Below are 26,211 nucleotides of genomic sequence, written 5' to 3' on the forward strand. Positions count from 1 at the left end.
GCTCAGCACCTGCTCAGTATACCCTGATGGCCAACCGTCCAGGCCAGGTATCCTTGTTTTCTTGTGTATCTTGAAGACCCAGGCCCGTTGCAAGTTGCTTTATTCTAGTCCTCTACCCTGAGGCATCCCCCACCCTAGCATAATGAGCAAGGGTTAGGTGAGTTATGGGTGTGAGACCAAGTAACCTGACCAGTTTGTTTTGAGAGGTCTGCTGCTTCTGGAACCTCTCCACCAGTGTTGATTAAACGAAAAATGTTCGTCGACTACCTTTTTTCACTGACGAAAACTAAATGGAAACTAAATGAAAACTAAGCTATGATGACTAAAACTAAGACTACTGACAATTTAAAAACTAGACTAAAATGTTGAGAAGGGACTGGTGGACAAGAGATCCAGTATGAGCCATTCATCAATCAACCGTAGATGTATTCGACTAAAATCGTATGACATTTAGTTGACTAAAACTAGAGTAGTAGTATTCAATAGTTTTAGTAAAATTAGAATAGTATTCAAGTGACTATAACTAAAACTAAAATAAAAATGTACCGCCAATAACAACACTGCTCTCCACTGCATGCCACGTCAATGGACACGGAGCTCTGCCCTTTCATCTGCTTGCTGTATAGTTGACGATCATCTCCTTGGTCACCTTTGACCCCACTGTGTCACAGTGATCTGACACTTCATCAACACACATGAGGCATTGGGTCAAGTTTGTGCTGTGTGCTGAAATTAGAGCCTGTCCGATTGATCGGTCAGGCAATTTCAGCCGGTCGACGTTGGCCTATATATCACAGATATAGGTATGTGATTCCTTTCACAGCAAATAACTCACAGAACGAAATGCTTGGCCTGTATGTGCGCATGCAGATGCGGGTCAACTTAGGTAAATTAATAGTCAGGAATTTACTGTGTATACTTACTGTACACACACAATGCATTTTGAAACAAACAGGACTTGCCAGGAGGGCGGTTGCCAAAGTTCAGGAAAGTGCATGAAGACCATATATCTACAATGAATTCCTGGGCTTTCTTTCTGAAAGATGAATGCCTTTAATTAGTTGGGCCTATTTGCGTTCCCCTTCTCGGAGGCAGGCAGGATGTGTGTGTGCATCATTTTCTCACTGACTGCACGTGCGCCGCGGCAATTGTTGGCCATGTTTATCGGCACGCTCAGTGTGATTTCTGAAAGGAAACATCCTGAGTATAGGATTGTGTTGTGAACAGAAAATAAATGGATCATCCCCGAGACCCGCACTCTAAACAGGAAAAAGGAAATGGTGGGTAGCCAAATGTGTCAGGGTTTCTCTTCAAGGACCCTCAACCTTTTAACTATGTAAAAAGGTCCCCCATACATGGTTTGGTCACGCCAGAGGATATTATTTATTTACCGAGTTGTGTATATGCCTTGTGTAAACCCAGAACCGCTGCATATTGTACACAGTATAGTGAGAGAACCAGAAAGGGGTTTACAATGATGCATGTGTGTGTTGTGTAAGCGAAGCGAGCGCGCAAACACCGCCTGCGTTGGTGGCCTTTCTTTATGCTTTGGTCTCACTTGCTATAGCCTGCAGCAAAGTTGACTGCGTTTTTTTAATCCAGCGCCTTAGAAATAAATGTGTTGACAATCCTTATTGAAGAGCTATGTATACTGCTACATTATACCTCCGTACCTTGATGACACATTGCTCTGGGCATCCTCAACTCAAACTTTATTTACATAGCACGTAACACAACGACCAATGGTCGACTAAAGTGCTGTACAGGTTAAAAAAATCACACCCGTGTGAACTGAGTGGTGCAACTCCCCACCTCTCTCTCTCTCTGTCTCTCTCTCTCTCTCTCTCTCTGCTGCCACACTATCAAAAGAGCCGCGCACATTTTACATTTTTACATCCCTCTCTCTGTTTCTGCACAACAGCGCCCCTACTGGTACTCATTATGGTGCTCATTAACACATACATAGGTGAACACATAGGCGGACACGGACATTGCCGTTCCTTGGAGTGGTTGCACCACTCAAAAATAGAAAAGACAGAACAGGACATGCAAACATACAGTAATCCTGTACACATGGCCTGCACACTGGCAGTGCTCAGGGTTTGTTTTCTATGGATGTGCACGGTACTGGACCATTAATTTTGACCCGACCTGGTTCCCATTTTGCCACATAGATCAGTGGTTTGAACTTGAGGGAGTTCCAGGGGGTCCCCAGCTAAATGATAGTTAGGAACCAAATGTACCCTTATGGGGCTGTAACTCTGAGAGTGTACAAATGGATCCAAACGGACGCTAATGGGTCCGTTTGGTTCCATTTGTACATTCTCAAAGTTAAATTAACATTGCTTTTACAATATAAATTGGGGATCCCAGAGATAGAAATGCCATTAAATGGGGGTCCGTCGACTGTTGCATGGCAGACTGGGGGGAGGGGTCCTTGAAATTAAATGGGTTGAGAATCTCTGCTAGAGCCGTAAAAACCTCTCTTATGGGGGTCCCTGGTATATCTTTTCTAATGGTTTAGAGACCAGGATTACTGCATGTTTTGTGTCAGGGTACCTACAGTACCCAGCTACTCTAGCGGGGACACGGGGAGAACATGCAAACTCCACACAGACAACAGAGATTTGAGTCCATGGAAAACCACCTTTCATGGTTATTATTTTTTTCCTCCCTACCATGTGTGACAGGGGACCCCCTACCTAGTGTAGTGTAGTGGTTAGAGCATTATGCCTTTCATGTGGAAGGTTGCGGGTTCAAACCCCGCCTGGGGTCGACGTCAGCAAGGGCATGAGGTCGCCACGGGTTCCTAACAGCCAAATCAAATGGGTTCAGAATTCAGATCTGAGCGCGTGTGAGACAGCACGCGGTCACAGCACGCACACGCCGCACACACACAGATCATATCTGGTCGTGCGTCAAAAATGCTAAGGGCTTGTTTCCTCTTTAGCACTCGATAGTTTCTCCACCTTGAGCCTTAAAAATAGGCTTTTGTTTAAAAACATAACTTTGCCTCGTTTCACTTGATATACCGAGCTGGTTTTTTTATTTGACTTGGATGGAAGTAAGGGAAGCCAAATCATTGTGGACATTGTCTCCAGACAGTCTCTAAATATCCACCCCCGTCATCGACCCGCTACCCCCTTCCTCTCCTCCCAGTGATTCATGGAGATATGCGAGGTCCCATAAGGCGACGCTGAAAGAATTCCAAAATCTTGGTCTTCCCAACTCTCCTGGGCTTCAGTGTCTCAGCTAAATTCTCTCCACTTACAGCTTCCAGTATATCCCTCTCCCTCTCTCTCTCTCTCTCCCTCTCTCTCTCTCTCTCTCTTCCTTATATAGACTCATCTCTGCCCTTGAGCTCTGCCCGGCAGTAAGTCTTCCCTTCACTCTCTCCCCATCTATCTCCAAAAGGGACATTTAGCAGAGTCTGTTCTTGTTCTCTCTCTCTATCTCTATCTCTCTCTCTCTCTGTCCTGCACGTGCGTCTCCGGTCGCCCGTCTCTCCTCCGTGGGGGTGAAACCTCTTGGTGAGCTCAGACGGAAGGATTGTTTCAGCTGTGTTTGGACAGGGGACCTTACGGAATCACTCTGGTGTAGGCCTATGTAGTCTGTTTGGCTCTCTACAGGTGCCCTGTGGCAATTATGTTTCTGGAGTCATTTGTTTCGATTAGCTTATTTATGTATTTGGGAAGTCTTGTGATTCTAAAGACGTGAAGTAAAAGATAATGCCATAGCAACAGATGGTTGCCACACACACACACGCACCACACACACACACGTGCGTCGTGCACACACATGCATGTGCGGACATACACTCACACCTCCAGCATCTGATTTTTGCTTTCGTCATCGCTGGTGCCTGGTTAAGAGGTCCACTGTTCACTGGTTTCAGTGTAGTGCTTTATGCTATACTCTAAGACACATACCATTCCATTTTACACCAGCTGGCAATTTGCTGCAGTCAAAATCAATTAGATTGAATCACCTTTTTTGTCATGGGAAGGACTCTTAATAGAGTTATAAACTGTGATAACATGACCTTGCCGTCCGTATGTGTGTTGTTAGTGAGAATGGGCGGGAGAAACTAGGCACAGCTGCCGGACATGAGACTAATTAATTAGAGCAGAAGGGAGTTCCAACCGCGCCTCTAGCCTATGGCAGGCCAGTCTGGTGCATCTCAGAGGCCTCTAGCCAATGGCGGGCCAGTCTGGTGCATCTCAGAGGCCTCTAGCCAATGGCAGGCCAGTCTGGTGCATCTCAGAGGCCTCTAGCCAATGGCGGGCCAGTCTGGTGCATCTCAGAGGCAGGCCAGGTATCATGAGAGAAGGAGGCAACTGGAGCAGCTATGACAATTCAGGCCCTTTACTTTAATAACAGGTTTCAGTTACATCTTCGTCAGGTCATGCTTTTGACCTGCACCCTGTTAATAAAGTAAGGGCCTAAATTGTCTGAGCTGCTCCAGTGCCTCCTTCTCTCATAATTAATTTGAGCAGTGTGTGTGTGTGTGTGTGTGTGTGTGTGTGTGTGTGTGTGTGTGTGTGCGCGTGTGTGCGCGTGCGTATGTGCGTCAATTTAACAAAGGTGCAGATGATCAGAAATCAGCAAAGAGTGAGTGACGTTTGCGCTACTCTATGCCGAATTGAAGTGGACGACTCGGCCCCAGACTTTTTTCTCTCTCTCCCTGGAAATAAAAACGTCTGGGGTTTCCGAGGCTATGGATCATGTGATTATCTGATTAGAGGTGTAACAAGCGGGGATGTGGGGGCGGCGAAGGTGGGGAAAGGTTGGCCCGTTATAGCACTGGGGCTCCAGGAAAGCAAGGCCAGCAGGTCTTTAAATGTTATACCTCCACTTGGCTTGGGCCAGAGCAGGAAGCGCTGATTAGTGAGGATGGCCTCCAGGGAACATATTGCAGTTGGGTCTCTCTGTGTGACCCGAGGCTAGTTCTGAGAGAGGGAAGGGTCCAGCTGGTTCAGGCCGCAAAGCAGAAACCAGAGCTGTGTTTACACTGGAATCCAGCCAGAGAAACACAGTGGGAGATATTCTGCTCTGCTTCACGACGGTCCTTTCTTTCTTCTCCCTGTTCATGTCCCGCCCCCAAAAAACTCTCCTGTTCTACTTGTGTTGCTGCACATCAGCACACATGCACACGCACGCACACACGCACATGGAGAGGGACTCAGAAGGGGTTTGACTCTCTTTCTCTCTCCATCTTTACCCCACTCTCTCTCCCTCTCTCTCTCTAAATACTGACTTGTACGCTTTCCATGGCTGCTCTGCTCTGCAGGGACTCAGGAAATGACTTCCTGTGTACTGTACAGTCTCCCAGCCCGTTCCCATACTAGCCCATGGATATTTTCTCTCTCTCTCTCTCCCATTTTCATCACGTCTCCCTCTCTTTCCATTTGAAAGAGTGTTGAGTGTGTAGCATTTGACAGACGAGGCTGCATTACTACTTACAGTAAATGCTCTCAAGGGAAGCACTAGTGTGATGAGGCAGGAAGGTGTGCTGGCTTACAGTAACAGCGGCAGCGGTGCGGGCTATGGCGGGATTATGCAGTAATAAAGCAAGTCGGGAGATCCATAAAGGTTGTGTGTGACGTGGTCTTGGTCTTCATTGAGGAGGAGCTCCATGACAATTTCCCATATCATTTTAATGGGGGGGCTTTTTTTGGGGAGAGCTTTTGTATGCCTCAATAACAAGCCAAGCCAATAACGAGCCAAGCCAAACACGATTATGTTTCATGTTTTGCTTTCTGCTTTGTGCGCGCGTGCGTGTGTGTGCGTGCGTGTGTTTCCTTATTGTATGGCATGCAAATATGTTTGTTTAACAATTTGGTGTGCTTATTTTATACAGCACTATGTTTAGTTGAACCGGAAGGCTTAAACTGCTTTGGGAATGCAAAAAGTCACCCAGTTGACATGCCCCCCCCCCGCCCCGTGGGCAATGGGCATACAATTTCAAGGAATAACTGAAAACGGCGCGTGCGCAAAGAAGGCCGAATGGCCTCACCCCACGGTGCCGCCGGCTTCAACGTATGCTTGTTTTCTTTTGCCGCTTTACGTTTATTACGTTTATTTAAGTTTATCATTAAGTCTACTGAAAAGAGGAAAGACCAGAATGAAAGACAAACTAAGTACACAAGATTCGAATGTAGTTATTAGGGAGAAGGACTGGTGAAAAAACACATGATACAATCTTGTTTTCAACGGTCACTTGCGTGCGTGAGAACATGTAGTACGTGTTTCGTAAATTGGAAAGGATTCTCCCACGCCATATGATTCACACAGAGAGACGGCAACAATGAACAGCATGACTTGTTCACGGAGTCTGTGTTCAATCCATCAGTTTGCTCGTCAGCACGCATACTTGTGGTTTTATGTGTACTGTATACTATATACCCACACCCACACACTCACTCATATAGGGGTCATTTAAACATGCTCCTTTCCCCTTTTTATATATTTGGAACTAAAAGACCCTCATGCCAATCACTCCCTTTATTGTCTTGTTCTTATGATGATGCTGGCTTGGATCCCTGTTAGATCTCTGTGTGATACTTTTATGTGGGCTCCAATTCAACAGAGCATTCAACGTCTCACCAGCAGAGCACAGATGTCTTATTACACTTAAGCCCTTATATACTTCTGTTCTGAAATATTTGGCATTTTTGGGGTTAGGGTTATAGGCTAAGCCTATAATCACATGCCCAAAAAAGAGGTGCCAGTAAGTAACGCCAAATCAAAAGTAATATGGGATTAATTTCCAAGATCAAATTCAACACAGCTATTTGATGAAAGTTGATGAAAGTTTGATGAAGTAAGTTTGATGAAAAACTTACTTCTAGCATTCTTTGTGTGGTTCTGCACATTTCGGTAGGCCTACTAGCAATTAGCAAAGACATTTTGTCTGCTATAGTAAAAACCAAAAATGTTCGGTTTAAGGCACGCAAGTTCATACACAGTATGGTACTCAGCTACTGGAAAAGCTCAACAATTTCTGACTTTGCTCATGGCACAGCTTCAAATTCAACATGTACTGTAGTGTAGGTGACACATTCATTACCAAAACATTGTTTAACTGTCACAGCTTTTCAGACATGACATCAGGGGGGCTCTCCAAAAACTGTATCAGGCCAGACAGACAGCAGACACTGGGAACTCCGTATATGGGCGTAAAAGGGTACAACGGTTACTCTGACAACAACCAGTACAACTGGTGGGGAACTTTCCTCGTTCCAGATTTGCATATATATCTTTTTTTACAGATCTACAAGCTCACAATGCTTGTAGATATAGGCTCCTTTCAGATTGCTAAAAAATAAAATAGGGCTTACGTGTTTAAGCTGTTCCTCGTTTAGCCCGGGGACCGCCTTGAACCTGCTCCAGGACCCCTGCTAGTCACCAGACCCCACTTTGAGAACCCCTGATATACAGTTACAATATGTCCTAATACCATGCCAATTCATCACCTTAGCAGTGACAGAGACACGGTGTATAGGCATGCATCAAGTAAGACATCACAGATGTCACACACCATGCATTATAACCCTCGCTCATCAGACATCTCTGACCACATGTTCTTACTTCTGACGACCTCTTTGAACGTCTTTAAGTTGAGGCCTTTTTGCATTACAATGAAGAGCTGCAGCTGTTACCTCAAATGGGAGTGATAACATGGTTGCACGCACACATGCCGATAACATGGTTGCACACACACGCACACATACGCGCTCGCACAGACACACACAAGCAGGCCTTATTCTTCATTCACCTCATTAAGAGCTCATTTTGGTAACAGGTGGACCTCGTCTCCCTCGTCCCACGTACGTGTCTTAGGTTAGAACAGTTAGGTCACTGTGTAGGTGGATGTGTTTTGAGGCCATAATTGCTTCTAGCTCCACGCAGCCCCATGAGGAGAGGGCTGGTACTTCATCCACTGACCTGAATGGAGGGCTTCAAACATTCCTCTGGGTCCTCCAAGGTCAAAGAGCAAAGGTGAGAGGTCAGAACCCCACTGAGGATAAGCAACAACCTCTGCCAAAGCGGACCTGTACGATGTATACCACATCACAGTCACATGTGTAACACCCCGGGACTCGAACTCGGTCTCCCAACATCTTAACCACTAGACCAAAGGGACATTCCTTTCACTCTGATAGCCTTGAGATTTAGATTTAGATTTAGTACTCAGAAGCAAGTGTACAAATGGACCTTACTGGTCCATTTGGTATCAATGTGTGCACTCTCAGAGTCAATTAACAGCCACATTTGAGATAATTCGGTCCTCCCGCAAAGGCTTTATGAGCTGGACAAGAGGTGAGGGATAAATCTCCACTGATCCCACATCAAACAGTGATACTGACCCCCAGGGGTCTCTGGTCGCTGTTCATTTGATCCCTCAAGCATGGAGGGGGGGTCTACACACACACACACACACACACACACACACACACAAACACTGTTTTCGCTCCACTTGGCAGTTTCATGTGTGTAAGCCAAGAAGCCACCTATGAGAGGCAATCTGTCCTGTCCATCATCACAAGAGGGGGTGACGACGGCTGTGATAGTCCGAGATTGAGGTCTTGAGAATGCTAGGACAGTGGGTTCTCAAAGTGGGGTCCGGGGACCCCCACAGGGGTCCTTGAGGGAGTTCCAGGGGGGATCCTCAGCTAAATGATAGTTTGGAACCAAATGGACATGGGTCTGTAACCCTGAGTGCCACAATGAAGAAAAATTGTCGTGAGAATTCTGTCCTCCTCCATCGATGAAATGTCACCCCTCGGGGGAAAAGGTCATCCTTATTATGATTATGATGGTCATGCAAGTTTTAACCCATTTTTGGCAGGAACCCCTTTTGGTGTTAGCATTATGTTATGCTTTAGCTATTGAAAAATAGAAGAACGACTTGACATAGAAACATAGCTTTTTCAGAAAACTGTCAGGATGTATAGAAGACATTTTTAGAATCTGATCTCAGGTCAAAATGTGTTAAAATAATTGTATTAGTGAGAGCAAAATGTGATATGTCTGTGGGGAATATTGAGCGTCATAGTGAATGATTTGCCTGGAGAGATGTGGAATGTACAGCTGTGTGTCCACATCATGGAGTCGTTGGACACTTGCGCACGCACGTGCGTGTGTGTGTGTGCGTGTGTGTGTGTGTATTCATGCGTACTTGTGTGTGTGTGTGTGTGTGTTTGCTGTAAGTGAGGTAGTTAGGAACCTTGAGTAACCACCTGTTGTTTGATCTGTTTGTCCGTCTTCATGGGAGAAAGGATTTCAATTCCTCTGAAGTATAGTGAAAATGCTGTGTGATTTTGGCGGTTATTTGTGAAGTACAGAGTCTGACTGTCCTTCCCTGTGGGCTATAGAGGTCCTAGACACCTCCCTATAATTACTAACTCTCCATCCAGGAAAACAAGTTAAATGCTTGTTTTTCAAACCGTGTGGTTGATTATTCCATATCTACTCATCTTCAAACTCTTCTATCACCAATCGTGAGTTGTGTGGGCGTGGTGCGTGTTGTTGACGGTCTCATGTCGGTGGTTTTGTCATCGTTTCCACTTTGCTGCCATTACATGGCATTAGGCCCTATATACATGTGGCATTCCATATATGTGGTGAAATCTGTGGGAAACGTTCTACAAACGTTGGCGAGTAAAGCCGACCACGGAACAGACCACACAAACCAACACACTTGGCCAACTTAACACGGCCTGAAGACATGATTATTGGTGGCAATATAAGACCCGCCGCCGCGTAACTCAAGGAAATGCTCTCTGTGGATCTGGGAAAGATAAAAGGGTGAGATCATAATACAAGGGGAAGCCATTTAAGCGTTGAAACACATGGCCAGGCAGAAACACTAAAGAATCATTCATGTTTATAACCAACAATCCCAGATAAATGAAAGAAAATGACAGAGAGAGAGAGAGAAAAAGATAGATAGATAGATAGATAGATAGATAGATAGATAGATAGATAGATAGATAGATAGATAGATAGATAGATAGATAGATAGATAGATAGATAGATAGATAGATAGATAGATAGATAGATAGATAGATAGATAGAAAATTCCACCTCCATTACACCCTTAAATGAGGAACACGGAGTAATTCTATTTATTTACACTGTACTTGTTTTGTTTGGCTCAAACTACTGTACAGTTCTCATCCGTTTCCTGGGGCCATAAGGCTCCTAATCCTCCTATACATTGTAGCAACGTTGCTATACAGTAAATGAGGTTTTCCTGTAGTGTAAATCATCCGTCTCCATTGAAACGAATACTCAGACATAATCTTTGGACATTTGCTGTAATAAATCCTTCATAATGTGTCACGTATATCTTTGATGGAAGGGAATATTGGTGACCTTTCAACTCTACTGAGGAACAAGCTGTCCTTATTTGCAGGGATATATTACTCAAGTACACAACGTCCCGGCCGCATGGCCTCAAGTGCAGAACATTGGAACGTTTTACTGGTAGTGGACAGGATTTTATTGGCTCATGAGACAAAGCTAGAGTTTGACTTGGGAGAGGAGAAAAAAAACAATGCATATAAGCAGCCACGCCGGGGAGGCTGAACTCTCTTGCCGTTATGATGTTGTTTCTGTTAACATTATAAGGGGGGGATATTATATGGTGGGATTTTAGAAACGTGGGAATGTTTGAGTTCCCCTTCTCCTATGGCTGCAGCCTCTGTGGACTGGCAAAGCATGCGTACATAATATGGATCGGGTCGCTGTGCCAGGGGCTTGGACTTCACCTGGTTTTCATCTGCATGTTTTTGCATTTGTGTGCGACTGTGTGCGTGTGTGTAGTACTGTGTACAGGCGTGTCATATACGCACGGTAGAGCAGCAGATCACAGTGGTTCTCCCACCCAGACCTCCGATTGCAGTTTATAAATGTCAGCATGACAAGAAAGATGATCAACACAGAGATTCTATACACTGTAAAGATGAAGTATACACACAGCAGCAGCAGACCTGCTCTGCATGGGAACTGCCCTGGAGTTGTTGTCATAGTAGAGAAACATTATGTACATTGTTCCTCCGCTGTCCACATGTGCATGTGTCCTTGGGCAAGACACTGAGCTTTGCCACCGTCGGTGTGTGAATGTGGGAAGTGAGGACGCTGGCGTCGACTGTTCGCCGCTTTGAACCTCCCAATGTATGAATGAATGGACCGTTGTAAAGCGCTTTGAGCAGTTTGCTATAAAAATGCAATTCATTATTGTTACACTGTATCATATAGTTCTCATAACAATTAGCTTACAAGGAAATTTGACTTCGCCAACACATTCCCCATTACAAATATTGATTGCTGTTTTGCATTCAAATGGGATATGGACATCAGTTCTCGCCATGTTCACGCCAGAAAATGAACATTACTATTATATGAACATATTATGAACGACTATGATTAGCAGCACATGGCTTTGCCTCCAGCTGCAGCTGTCTCAAATGAGCCACTTCCTTTATGATATTGCACTGGCTGGCCTATAAGTGTTGAGTCTGGGATCGGTTCCACACTGTTGAGACTGGAAGCCTCGCAGTGTTACATCAATTTTATGTTTATGTGTCAAAAACTAAAAAAAAACTAAAAACTCAGTTAAGTTGTCTCCCAAGCCAAAGCGCTATGCGGGTGGTCTGGTCTTCTTGTCGCTATGTCTCATACTGTATTCAGCACGTCGCGAGCTATAACCAGTCTTGGCCTAGCAGCCCATAGCTGGTCTGTTCTGGTTCCTTTCTTTTTTGAGAACTCAAATGCGCGTGACATCATCATCATACATCCAAACAGAAAAGTCCTATTTGATTGCACATTAAAAAGACGTGGGGAAACAGGAAGGAGGGCTGGAGAGGAAATTAAATACTGTAGCCTACCTTGGTTGAGGTGCTACCTGTTAGCAACAGCGCTAATCCTCCTTGCGCAACCTCATTAACAGTTTGACTGTTTTACACGCGTAACCCGCATTTTAATCAACCCCCCTTCACTGCCGAGATTGTTGTATTACCTTTAGAGCATACGCTGAATTATTTGGGCTTTTAATCCGTGAAAATCGAGCGAAAAAAGCTTCCTCTGTTTGTTATGAACGACCGCACCACCCGCCATCTTGGTACACCCGGAAGACGCAGCACAGGAGCCTTCTCCATGAGGCGTTGAACCCCATTCGTTTGCATTGGCCTCAATTTCCCAGAAGCCCTAGCAGCCCACAGCATGTGACGATTTCCGGTTTCGTCATCAAAACTAATGCATCTAGTCTCTATCTCTGCAATGAAGACGGAGTTTCTTTTTATTTATTACATTACGGCGGATTAAACACATAAAACAAAAGGCGGGTCTGTCGTGTATGGCAGCGACAATAACCGACAAAACTGTTTTAATTTATATTGTTTTGAACAAATGTATATCCTACTTTACTTTTCTTATTAGGTATTGATGTTATGAAAACATGCTGCAGGCCTTAAGCATGCACAGCACACTGACAGCCACGGTCATGAACACATGCACGGTACATGCTCACACAGAGACGCGCAAGTCGCACACACACACACGCATGCGCACACACACACAAAATGATGTAATTGGTGTAATTATGGTAGAATTATTATGCTGCTTGTTGTGATGGTACGGGTCAGAGAAACAGGATACTGTAACACAATCCCATTGTCTTCGGATGAAATAGCCATCAACTATTTTAAGTGACACTGCTGTAAACTCAATGGATTTTTTGCATAGCTACATGTCATGTCATTGTCCTGCTGGGGGACCTACCTCTCCATTGTCTTTTGTGTGTCTGTCCGGAGGTGTGTTGTTCAAGGCTGAGCGCATAACTCCATCACAGCTATGTGGGGTAAAGGATGCCACCATAAATGGTAAATGGTGCATTTATATAGCGCCTTTATCCAAGGCGCTTTTGCATAGATTGTGCATTACATTCACCCATACATTCATACACAGATGGTGGCGGAAACCAATGCAAGGCACCAACCAGCACATCAGGAGCAATTTAGGGGGTTCAGTGTTCACTTCGACACTAACTCTGAGGGAGCCCGGGTTCTAACTGCATGGCAACCTTGCGGTTACCATCCGGCCAGTCTACCCCTAAGCCACCGCCGCCAACATCAAATAAATTCAACTTGCACATAATTTACAATGAGACCAGATCGGAATACATTGAACATTTGTGTTGAATTATCATGCCGTTAGTATAGTTAGTTAGTTTAATTTATTGTCCACAATGTGGAAATTTGTCTTCGGTCTCATAAATTAAACAACAGTAACAACAAACAGCAACAACACACAAAAATGCAGGACAGCAGTGGCAAATACATTAAAAACAAATCTAGCGAGACATGGTATCATTTTAATCATTTGGTGCCTTAATGGCATTAGCCATTAGCCATTAGCTTTTGATATTTTGTACCGTCTACCAGAGGGAAGTAGTTCCTGCCATAGTGAGTCAAGTGTGCAGAGCAAATAACAATCTGTAGGCCTATAATGTTAGGTCATGTCTCAGCTATATCAAACACTAGATAAAACGGTTCACTCATCACGATCCACAGATAGCATTCATTAAGGAGAAAACTCTATCTTTAAGCATTCCACAGGGGATGGGAAGAGGGCCTTTTGTGTTGTGTAGATAGGAGATCATTAAAGGACACAGGCTAAAAGACTGTCTTTGTGTGTGACGAGGGTCTCAATGTGGTCTTTGTCAGCTGGGCCTTTGCGGGACATCGTGTCAGAGAGTGATGAGGGAGAATTATTCTGTTTCTTTATCTGCCATTTTGTTGCCACTGTGGGCATAGAGTGGCCGTTCAGAATATTTCAGATTTTTTTTTTCATGCGACAGAGGGGGAGGGTATTATTGAGGCATTTGCTGTCTAAGCAGACTATGGTATGGCTGCGTGGGTGGAACATGTAGGCAGACAGAGGACAGTCAGAGACGTCATGAGATAAGCTACCAACGACGGAGCCTTGTCTGTACATATCATAGCCTTATTAATGAACTAATGCAAATACATTGCACTCTAAAAAGGGCCTTTTCATCCGAATGACCGTGGAAACTTGAAATGGAATGCTCAATGTGTTTTTTTCCCTTTCTGTTGTCAATTCACTCACTATTCATTGTCATGCTCCACATGGTGATATACTCGGAAAGGAAGTCAAGGAACATTTCAATCTATTCAAATGGTGTGTCTCCAGTCATGCAGCTAAATGGACGTGCCTGAGGGCCTTAAATGCTTAAACCACACAGCTATTAAAGGGACCATGTGAACAGTGAACATGGCATGACATTTTGATGCAAATTCTAATTGTTTTGAAGTGTTTGGGGTCTTAATATTTGTCTGTTTTCTGTGTCATGTGGTGTCTATAGAATGATTGTCTAGTCTTCACAATAACTTGTCACTCTGACTGTATCGAGTTGTAAACATGGTACGTACCGTACGTGGTTCTAATTTAGCCTACTAAAGATAAACAGAACCATCCTCCCCAGATTTATGTGTCTTTAACCCATTTAGGCCTACGTTCGATTCTACAAAACGTCTTCTAAATCATGGCGGTTTTCAGAAAAACCTGTGTTTCTTTATCAGTGGTGCTCAAACTATTTCATGTCAAGGACCTCAGAAATTATATGTAATTGGCCGCCGACCCCCATTTGAAAATATGTTGTTCCCGGGACCTCCTCCAGAAGCAAAGATTTGAGTTAAAACGTTATATATTTTCAATGATTTGCGTCACATTTTCACAATAAAAAAAAAATAGCAGACGTACAAGCTCAGCTATTTTTCAACAGCTAAACCATGCTTTAAAACACCAAAAAGGGGGTTCCCGCCCAGAATGGTTTAATCATGTCCCAAGTCAAGCTCGTCTCGAGTCAACTATGATTAGTGTCCTGCCGCCCCCCTAACATGTGGTTTTGGAAACCCTGTTTTCCCCATAATCTTTGATCATGTCATGTGTACAGTGACCCTCCAAACAGGCTGCGTGTGTGTCCCTCTCTGGTGGCAGTTGTGGTTTTTGTGGTATGTGGCATAGTCTTAGCATCTCCACGGCGCTTCTGGGTTTCTCCCAGACACATTTTCCTGTCAAAGGCCAGACGGCCTTGATGAATGGAAGGATTTCATGGACACTTGGTTGTCCATTGTGCCATGACGTCCACGTATGAGTCATGCCAGCCACACATCCCCAAACATCCTTTTAGCTCTCTAGACGAGTATACAAAACGTTCAGACAAGCACTCAGACAATCATCCACATTCATGCGACACAGATCCACAGGCGTAAACAGCTAATGTGCACAGAAAACCCACAGAGTGCCCAAACACTGCCTGTCACACCTAGTACACGATTGTTTGTACACACACACACACACACACACACACACACACACACACACACACACACACACACACACACACACACACACACACACACACACACACACACACACACACACACACACACACACACACACACACACACACACACACACACACACACACACACACACGCAACTCTATAACCTGTGCTTTCTCTGTGTGTTTTTTTCTCTGACAGGGTGGAAAGAAACACAATGGACCCTGTGGAGGGAGAGACTGCAGCGGTGGCTGTCAATGCTTCCCAGAGAAGGGCAGCAGGGTAAGCTACACACATGCTAACTATACCGCCACTACGTATAGCCTATTATCTCTTGCCTTTCTTTAAACCTTTGTCTCCGTCTATGGAATCCTTATTCTGAATGGTTGAATAAAAGCCTTCTCTGGGGCTATCCAAGAGAAGTTATAAAGCATCAATGCACAATCATCAACAATGCACTTTGAAGATGATACGTAAATGATGTGAAATCATGGTAAATTAACTACAGAGGGAATCTTGAAAAAACGATGAAGTGGTCCGCATGCGCCAATAGTCAGAGTGCCAATACTTTATTAGGGCGCAGCAGGTTAAGACAAATGAATCCAACGTTTCGGCGGTTAGAGGACCACTTCACAACTTTTCAACCTATCTTCACATAATAGTTCCTCAGTAATAATCATGATACACTGGCACAATTTGTTTCTACTCGGTCTGTGTCTCATAGGAGGGCTGTGGGCAGTTCAGAAACCAGTCCACCAGTGACATCATCGATGGGGAATCCAAGCTAATAGAAACTGCATGCTTTCTAGTCCTGAAAAGTTGCAATGCAAAAATGGAAGCGATCGTTCTCACGATAATACAAATCTAAACATTTTTGTAAAAAAAAAAATGTTTAAAAAAAGAGATCTGCCTATAACGATTTCTGAACTGCCCACAGCCCTCCTACGAGACACAGACTGAGTCGAAAAAAAATTGTGCCATTTTATCAGGATTATTAGTGAGGACCTATTATATGAAGATAGGTTGAAAAGTGGTGAATTGGTCCTTTAAGCCTTCATCAGGGAATGAAGTTAAGTTACAGACACTACTTCTGGCCGTGACTAGGCATAGCGGTCTATGTATGGAACACAGCGTAGACTCATTAGCCATAGCTATCTCCTGGCCACCGAACCCCACCGCCAGCAGCCCCTTAGGCCTCATATGCTTATCACATTATTCCGATAGAGTAAGTGGTGAAACACTCCATTAAGCTCTGCAGAGGAGAAGGTCAGAGTGGGGGTCTTGTGGGGTGGTGGGAGTTCCATTATTAGGAGAAAGGGAGGCCAGACAGAGGGTTGGTTGAGTGAGAACGACGGGACGCAGCAGGGCTGATGTTGTGAAAGCGGCGCGGGGAGAGATAGACTAAACATCAGCCTCATAATGAGATAATGGGCCTGGAGGGAGGAGGGTAAAGGGAAGCCTTGTAATCAGCCAGTCAGTGCAGCCAGTGTGTGCCAAACCCCAGGCCTTGGAAAGTTCGCATTTGGGAATGGTTGGGTTGAACAACAGGTGCACAACCGCCCGGTAAAGAAATTGGGGGGGAAATGAAATAAATGACAACTACAATACTGTATCATACTACTATATTCGGCTAGCTGCACTGTAGGTGAATGCATTCTTTCGACTGAACATAAAGACATATTTTTCCAGAGCAGCCACTTCCCTCTCTACGTTCACTCATGGTTCTCCCAGGAGCTGTAAACTCACGGCATGTCTACAAGAAACAAAACTAGAATCTTTTCATCTTTTTTTCCCCGCCCCCACTACTGGTGAGAACAGAACATGCGGAGGTGGGGTTCTTTTCCAAAGAAAAAACAAAAACGAAACAGTGGATGGAAAAATAAATGTCTGGGAAATTGTGTTGCTGACGGGCGCAATGAGCAGAGAATTTGCAGCCGGGATCAACTTTTACTGTATGTGGAACCTATGACCCCATACATGCTCACCATGGATACAGGAAACCCCTTAAGGAGGAGGAGAGGGAGAGACTGAGGAAGTACATTCCGCATTCCACATTTTTGAAGGATGCAGAGGGGTCAGACCTTGAGCTGGACGCCCCCCACCCCACTCCAATCCACTCCACTCCACCCTCTCTCTCGCGCGCACACGCTCACTTGTTCATTCACCCTCTCACTTTAACTTATGAAAGGGATATAATGTTCTTTTATGACAATGATGATGATGATGATGATGATAATGCTCTGAGGGACTTTTCATTCTTTACTGTACATACTGTACGGAACGCCTTGGCGGTGATTTCGAGCTCTCTTTCAGAAAACAATAGCATGCTATAAGTAGTAAAAACATCCTCTTCATGGTCACCACTCCCTATTATCTACCCTCCATCATCGCATCCTGCTTCACACATATCACATCTATTGAAGCTGTTTCTATTTTCTTTTAATAATGTTGTTTTTCTTTGTGTGGCTTTCGCCTTTTATTTTATATTTTTTTGATAGAGGTATAGACAGTAGGCTGACAGGAAATAGGGAGAGAGATGGGGGTTGACATGCACTAAAAGGACTTCAGGATGGGGAAATCGAACCCACAACACACTGCCAGACTGGATTACCAGCCAAGGTGGGGCGACTGTGGCTCAGGAGGTAGAGCAGGTCGTCCAATGATCCGTGGGTCGGCGGTTCGATTCCCGGCTCCTCCTGTCTACATGTCAAAGTAGTGTCCTTGTTGCAAGACACTGAACCCCACATTGCTCCCGACGTGCTTGTTGGTACTTTGCATGGCTTTGGCTGCAATCGGTGTATGAATGTGTGTGTGAATGGGTGAATGTAATGCATTATGTAAAGCGCCTTGGATAAAGGCGCCATATAAATTTACCATTTAAGGTGTCTGGACCGCTGAGCCACGGCCCGGGCCCTGTTATGTTGAAGCTGTTTCAAACACTGTGACTTGGCTCTCTTCTGTGTTTTCCACCTAAAACATAGACGCTACAGACCGTATATACTATAAATTTGCTATAGTTATTGTCTGTCAGCTGCCTCCCCCATTGTCTCATTGCTTACATATTGTCGTAAATTTCCCCCCACGTCCTTTGAGAGTCTTTGCACGTTGCTATGGATTTTAAATCGTCAATTCTCCCCCCCATCCATCTCTCTATGCATAATCACGTTGTTTTGTATGCGAATGGAGTGGAACTGGAGGAGACGGGTTCTCACAGATGTCGTTCATCTCCTGCCTAGACCTGCTTTTCCGTCCAAAACGCGTGGCTTCCCAGAGGAGGACCCCTGGCCATTCTAGAACACACTCCGTTCTTTACACGGATCCCCTCACACTGACCGCTGATCTCTCACAGCTGCCCCGAATTGGCGGAGGCTTGTTACAGCTGTGGTGGAATGGAGGAGGATGAGGATGAGAGGTTTACGGGTGACTGCGAACCAAATGGTTCTATTTGTACACTCTCAGAGTTAAATTAACAGTGGTTTTACAATGGTAAATGGTGCCAATAAATGTATATAGTGCCTTTATCCAAGGCGCTTTACATAGATTGTGCATCAATTCACCCATTCACAATTCACCCATTCACACACACATTCATACATGATGGCGGCGGAAACCATGCAAGGCACCAACCAGCACATCAGGAGCAATTTGGGGTTCAGTCTCTTGCTCAAGGACACTTCGACACTAACTCTGGGGGAGCCTGGGTTCGAACTGGCAACCTTACAGTTACTATCCAGCCACTCCACCCCTGAGCCACCGCCGCCGCCCGCACAATATAAATTGGGGTACCAGAGATAGAAATGCCATTAAATCGGGGATCCGTAGCATAATGCGTGTGAAACTGGGGGGGGGGGGGGGGTGTCCATGAAATTAATATGTTTGGTAACCACTGCTCTATAAGCTGCGTCTGGACTCGGGCAACGAGCTCGATGCTCAAACACACTGCACGTTCTGGAGGTCAGATGATGACATGAAGTCAGACACTTACAGTAGTGAGAAGGAAGGAGATGGAGACAGTCAATTAGCACAATGAGAGGGGGATAGGGTCAGGGAGAGTGTGTGTGGGTGTGTGTGTGGTGTGTGTGTGTGTGTGTGTGTGTGTGTGTGTGTGTGTGTGTGTGTGTGTGTGTGCGCGCACGCACGCGGGTTTGTGTGAGAAAGAATGGAGCGTATTGTTGCTCCGTGGAGGGAGTTATGATGTTAACCCATTTTGGGCGGAACCCCTATTGGTGTTTTAAGCCTTATGTTACACTTTAGCTATTGAAAAATAGCAGATCTACAAGCTCATAGCTTGTGGGTCTGCTATTTTTGAAAAATCGTGAAAATGTGCAGGCGCAAATCTTTGAATGTATATATTCTTTCAGAGCCAACGTTTTTTTAACCTTGCCATGAAAATGTTTGAGAACCACTGAACGTCAGGATTTAGAAGACAGTCGAAATGGGTTAATTTGATGGAGTTTTGCTTGAGGGAGAGGAGAGAGATTTTGGCAGCATGGCCTCTCTCCCAGCATTACCACCCACTCCCCGTGGCAGCTTGTGCATCGGAAGGCGTTCAGACAAATATCAGCCTCCCCCACGGCACACACCATCCAAAGTGCTCATTGTTGTTTGTTTCTTCTGATACACATCATGGAGGACTAGAAGAAGAACATCCCCACCAGAAATACTTGTTTAGCAGAATATCTTGATCAATGCTCTGCTTTGTGGAGGAGCTGAAAGGCCTGGCCTGGTGCCGTACTGCTGTGGTTCTCAACCTTTGCAGGCCTGTGACCCTCCAATATGATCATATTTGAACTGGGGACCCACCAATATGATCATATTTGAACTGGGGACCCACCAATATGATCATATTTGAACTGGGGACCCACCAATATGATCATATTTGAACTGGGGACCCACCAATATGATCATATTTGAACTGGGGACCCACCAATATGATCATATTTGAACTGGGGACCCTCCAATATGATCATATTTGAACTGGGGGACCCTCCAAAATAATCATACTTGAACTGGGGGACCCTCCAAAATAATCATACTTGAACTGGGGACTCCCCCCCCCAACCCAACCTGATTATAAGCTGTTTTGGAATATAGGAGCTGAGTCATTACAGTTTGGGTTCCACAGATGAACACTGTGAAAATACTAAATAGCCTATCTAGAAGATCACACAACGCCTCGCTTTGAGCTGAGGACGCCCCTCAAAATCCCCTCTGGGGGTCCCCGACCCACAGGTTGAGAAGCCCTGCTGTACTGCTACGCATGTCAGAGAGAGGAGATGCTGAAAACGGGATAGATAACGAGCGAGAATTTTGGACAGAATTTGGGCAACCATTTATGGACAGATGTTCTTATGGCGGTCGTATGTAGCAGAATGTGGAACAACAGAGGAATTAACGCATCTTGACCCAGTTTGGAACAAAGATGAGTTCCAGCTTTGCCGTCGCGTCGCGTCCCGGCCCGGCCGGCCCCCGCCATGGGAAAAGCTTGATGTAGGACAGGAAATGACATACGTCACAGGAAGTGGAGTACAATGACTCTCCACTGATCTCTCTTTTTATATAGACAGTGTCTCTGGTTTTGTGGGAACAAGATATCTTTGTGCCTGCGTGCGCACGCTCATTTGTGCGTGTGTGTGTGCACGTGCGCAGGTCTGTGTTTTTTTTTCTGTGACTATAATTGGCAAAATAATTCCTTGTTGTTTCCACAAAAACATGGCCATATATATTCTGTGTCATGTACTTCCCTGTCGCCGCGGCAGAGACAGGGAAGCACAGGGAAGTGGTCCGTTCTCCCTTTGGACCAAAAAAAGAACTGGAGACGGACGGCTAATAATAATAACGAATACGTCATGAGTTTTTGCCGGAAGCGTTCAAAAGTGCCACGGAGAGGAAAGGGTGGCTCCGTTGGAATGTGAAGTTGACAAACTGCAACAATAACAAAAAAAGTATTCTGCCTTTCTTATACGTGAAATCACTGAACCGGCTGAACCTGACCTCTTGCTACAGTCTGATTGCCATCGGTGGTCGTCAGTCATTGCCCTCAAAGATCTTACATAATTTATTTTGATGGAAGCAGACATAAGTTATAGAGCCCATTTTTCAAAGTTTGCATGCCTGGCCCGTTGATTTAGTTGGAGTTGTGCTTATTATCGGTAACAGGGATGATGTATAACACATGAAGTTTATGATGCAAGAATCCTCCCCAGTCCAAACCTGTTATCGAGAGTATTATCGTCCATCCCTCTACAGTCTTCTGGCCCTGACCTAATAAAGGCCTGTCAAAGACGGTCAGGCCCCTCATGGAGCAATAATGAGAAAGAACTGAATTCATTGATGAGGGGAAGGAAGGGAGGGTGCAAGCCTGCCACTATCACTAGCCGTTCAAACGTGAAGCGATATAACGCACCTATAGTTCATTTTCAATGATACCTGCGTATCACTGTGGAACAGTCGCGGTATTTACGTGAGCGCAGTCCCGTGAATGTGTTTGCGCGCGTGCTCGTTACGTCAAGTGCACACGCCCGCGACTCACCAGACCTGGATCCTGTTTAGCTTTTTTTTTCACGCTTGCGTTGTCGCGCCCCTCTTGAGCAGACCTGTAGCAGACCTGTCGTTGATCCAGGCAACAACGCCTGCGTTCCTCGCTTCCCCGTTTGAAAGGCCCTTAAAGGTGCGTTCAGTCTTGGAGCGGCGCGGTTACATACAAAGTCAATGCAAAGACGAGAATTTTCGTGAACGATCGCGGCATGACCGGGATGAACCGAGGCGAATATATATATTCAGGTCTGAACGTTTGACTGCATAACCTATATGTCTTATATTAAATTAATATAAAGCCCTCAAAGTGTTAACAATTTGGAATGGCCAAGAGGGATGGACAGTTGGGATCAGCCCCTCTGTGCAGTGGGTCGATGTTGGCAAGCTGTTTGACAATAACAAATACAAAAAAAAAACTGACAAGAGATGCTTAGTAGACAGACAACGAACAGCTGTGCGCATGTGTATGAATGTGTGAATATGTGTTTGCACATGTGTGTGTGTGTATCTGTGTGAATGTGCACCCCAGCATATGGCAGACGTGGGGGAAAATTAGCACATTGCCGTCGACCTCTGCTCAGGGTCAGGGGATTTTAAAGGCGCCTCAGCAACAGTCTGACCCAATTCTGTTCAAAGTCATGATGAGCCCCCTCGACGTCAAAGTAGAAGAAATACAAACTCTTAACTATAGCTCGTAAAAAAAAAAAGAGAACTCACGTAAGACGCCTCACACAATTTATTTGCTTTGCATTTCTCTTCTGGTCTCGGTTTGTTAAAAAAAGAAAGAAAAAAGAAAGATTGACACGGTCAGTCAGCTGCAGAGGAGAATACAGACAATAGCGAAGTTATAAAGGGGCCTGACGGTTAGCTCAACCGTCTGGGCACCTGGGCTGCAGAGCCAGCCGGAGCCAGCCGGACTCCCGATCTCGACGGCCCTTGCCTTTGTGTGTGTCCCCCGCCCCCGCTCCCTCTCTCCCCAGGCAGAAAACGCAAAAAGAAAATATCTTATTAAAAAGAAAAGTTACAAAGGGCCTTGAAATGAAAGCATTCCTGTTAGCAGTCAGAAGCAAAGAGTACAGTACTTTTGTTTCTCTCTCATGTGCGTGGGTGCGTGCGTGCGTGCGCACACGTGACTTATAACTTGTATTGTCCTCGACAGGGGTGTTGAATCTTCCTGCACTTTGACAAGGTTATAGAGGCCCCTTTTTATCACACCCTCCAAGTCTAGTTTGGACACACACACACACACACACACACGAAAATCCCAAGATCATATTTCTCCAGTGACATCGCCAGCTAGAGTAAAAATAAATTCTCCTTCCACTTTCCTTGTCTTTTTTCTCTCTTTTTTTTCATCCATGTAGTTTGACCCTTCCACCCCTACACAGACCCATCTCTGGTTCAGCTTTAAGAGACTATTAAGTGCCTCACTTTCATGTAAAGACGGCACTTTTTACGGACAAGAGGACTATTGTTTGTGTGGACATGCAGACAGAGTAGCATCTCTTTTTAAAGGACGCCACATGCACTCTGCATGTGTGCATGATGTGTGTGTTGTGTATATGTATGCACATGTATGACTACGCATACTACACACGGTCTTGGCATGACAGTCAACAATGTCCGTCCCATTGTCTTCTACACCACTGTGATCCTTTCCATCAACTTCGAGCAGCAAAAGGAGATAAAAGTGCAGTTGTATATTAGTGATGGTGAAAACGAAAAGGGACATCAATAATTATGTTTACAGTCGGCCAGATCCTGGTGTCTTGAAAGCAGCCATCCATCCATTGACTAGGGGTTAGGCGACAGTGGCTCATGGGTAGACCGGCCGACTGGGAACCAGTTTGATCCCGGGCTCCCCCAGAGTTAGTGTCGAAGTGTCCTTGAGCAAGAGGCCATTAATGGCTCCCGGTGAGCAGGTTGCCTCGCATGGTTTCCTCCGGCGGCATCGGTGTATGAATGCGTGTGTCCATCCATCCATCTTCAACCGCTTATCCGTAGTCGGGTCGCGGGGGCAACAGAGAGCTCCAGACCTCCCTCTCCAGAGCAACATTAGTGTGACTTCCTCCTGGCGGGATTCCGAGACGTTCTAAGGCCAGTGAGTCGATAATGTGTTTCCTCCAACTGCGCCTTGGTCTGCCCCGGGGGTCTCCTCCCAGTGGGACGTGCCTCGAGGACCTCCCTAGGGAGACGCCCGAGAGGCATCCTAAACAGATGCCCGAACGTGTGTGAATGGGTGAACGTAATGCACAATCATTGTAAAGCAGCTTGGATAAAGGGCGCTATATACATTTGTATAATATTTATTTGCCATTTTCTTATCATCAACGAGGGAGGGCACATGGTGTGGAGAGAGCGTATCTAACGGAAAAGAGAAGATTAAAGATACGTCTATAAAGCTCACATATCTCACAGATCTGTTGTTTTCAGTGTGAGACACCGGCACACAAGTGCAAATCAAGCGTTGTGACTTTGAGCTTAGACACACTTCAGGGAGGCCGTAATAGCAACGTGCTGTGTGTAGTAGGTGGGGTAGGTGTTCCCTCGCTTCAAATGTTTTCCCAAAACATTTCACAGGAGTTGCCAGTGCCCAACCTCTCTCTCTCTCTCTCTCTCTCTCTCTCTCGTAAAATTATCCAGTAAATACCTGAAATTAACGGTGCAATTCATTTGTTTTTCCACACAAATCATTCCATTCCACTTCCCTGCCTCTCCTCACCTCAGCCTCGTCGCTGCGCTCTCTCGTGCTCTCTCTCTCATTCGAAGACAACACGCACATAAATACTGATATTCCCACAACACCTAGGTCAGCTATAGGTAAGGTGTTAATGTTTTTCCTCTTCCGCTGGCGTATACATGGAGTTTGAGGCTGTGGTGGTCAGGGGGAATGTTGGGCCCGTAGAGAGGCCTCGTCAGGGCCATAGAAAGAATGTTGACCAGAGCGGTGTGGGTCACAGGCAGCAGCAACGCCATGTGTTCCCCATCACCAGGGCATGGTTGTGGGAGCAAAGGAGCAGCAAGAGAGGCCTAGCTGCTTCTGCAAGCTGCAGAGGAAACAATTATACCGACGTTAATATGCTCGCCATTTATCTCCCACCCCAGTACCTCCACCTTCTCCAGAAAGTCACGTTTTGCAGTATACAGCTGGTTCTCTCTGCAGGGCATGGCAATGATTGACAGGCCTTTCTGCGCAGAACGTTAGCTGTGACAGTAAATGTGCACCTCCTGTAGATAGTTAAATCGTTTTCTTTTTTCCCCCAAAATCAATAAGACAAGGAGGGTCACATTACAGGGCCTCGTCTCAGTGTCTGAGCATCGTCAACATTCCCAGGAAATGAGGAAAGCAAAGTTATTGATGTGATCTGCTCGCTGCACAGTCAAATCGTCAGTTGTTAAAGGTATCCTTGTAACGCATGATGAATGTGCAAATCGAATGCAATTAGTACAATCAGACTTAAATGAACACGGGGATATTACGATAATAATATTCACACGATAATCACACAATGAGTCAGCTAATCTGCATCCACCGCTACTACACACAAGGACCTTTGTCCTGATTTCCTCACTTGCACTGTAACCCACGCTGGGCAAGACCTAAGGTGTAGATCATTTGTTTTGGGCGGAAGTTGCGGGATTTTGGCAGAAGTACCGCTCAATGAAATGACGTTGATGTTTTACAAATCAGAATTAAACAAGTGTTGGTCGGAATAATATCGTATCTAGGGGGGAATAAATTTGTCGGATATTCCGGACCGACACTTCTACCGATAGCGTCTCTGCCTTTAGGTTGTGACCAGGCTCTTCTCTTCGCAGACGAGTAAACCAGGGACCGAGGCTAACTGTAACCTTGGATGCCCACGCCAGCTGGACTAGTGGGAAATAGGCGCTGAATGAATCCCCCAATGTGGGAAAATGAAATGTTTTCCAGAATGGTATTATTTCAATTAAGATCAACTGGGCTGTGTGGGCTGGGAACAGCTGGAACGGTCGGCTGGAAAACAGATTTATGGGCCAACATACTGTAGGATTACATGGGGATTCCCTAACTGCAATGTTATTGGCTGGACTCCATGTCACTCAGCAGGGCTTCACTTCTAGCGTTACGAGAGAAAAGGGACTGCGATAATGCCACCACAGCTGGGTATAATTAGACCATGTCGCCGACTTTCAAGTCTTTTTTACCGCAACTCTACGAGGTCATCGTCGGTCCATTTGGTTCCATTTTAATGGAATTAAATTAACATTAAGATTTGGCCCGGGTATACCCAACATTAATAATGTTCCCGAAGATGAGATG

The 26,211-nt window shown here is 45.4% G+C and overlaps 1 protein-coding gene across 1 annotated transcript in view; it reads left to right on the forward strand.

The window, feature by feature from the left end:
* col4a2 (collagen, type IV, alpha 2) overlaps positions 1-26,211 on the forward strand; it is an 83,169-nt gene that overhangs the window by 11,724 nt on the left and 45,234 nt on the right. Inside the window, exon 4 of the mRNA XM_083776782.1 lies at positions 15,573-15,653. Coding sequence (XP_083632908.1) covers positions 15,573-15,653 — 81 coding nt within the window. The remainder of the gene's footprint in view (positions 1-15,572; positions 15,654-26,211) is intronic.

The sequence above is a fragment of the Protomyctophum parallelum genome (assembly GCF_964188405.1).
Source record: "Protomyctophum parallelum genome assembly, chromosome: 11".
Lineage (NCBI taxonomy): Eukaryota > Metazoa > Chordata > Actinopteri > Myctophiformes > Myctophidae > Protomyctophum > Protomyctophum parallelum.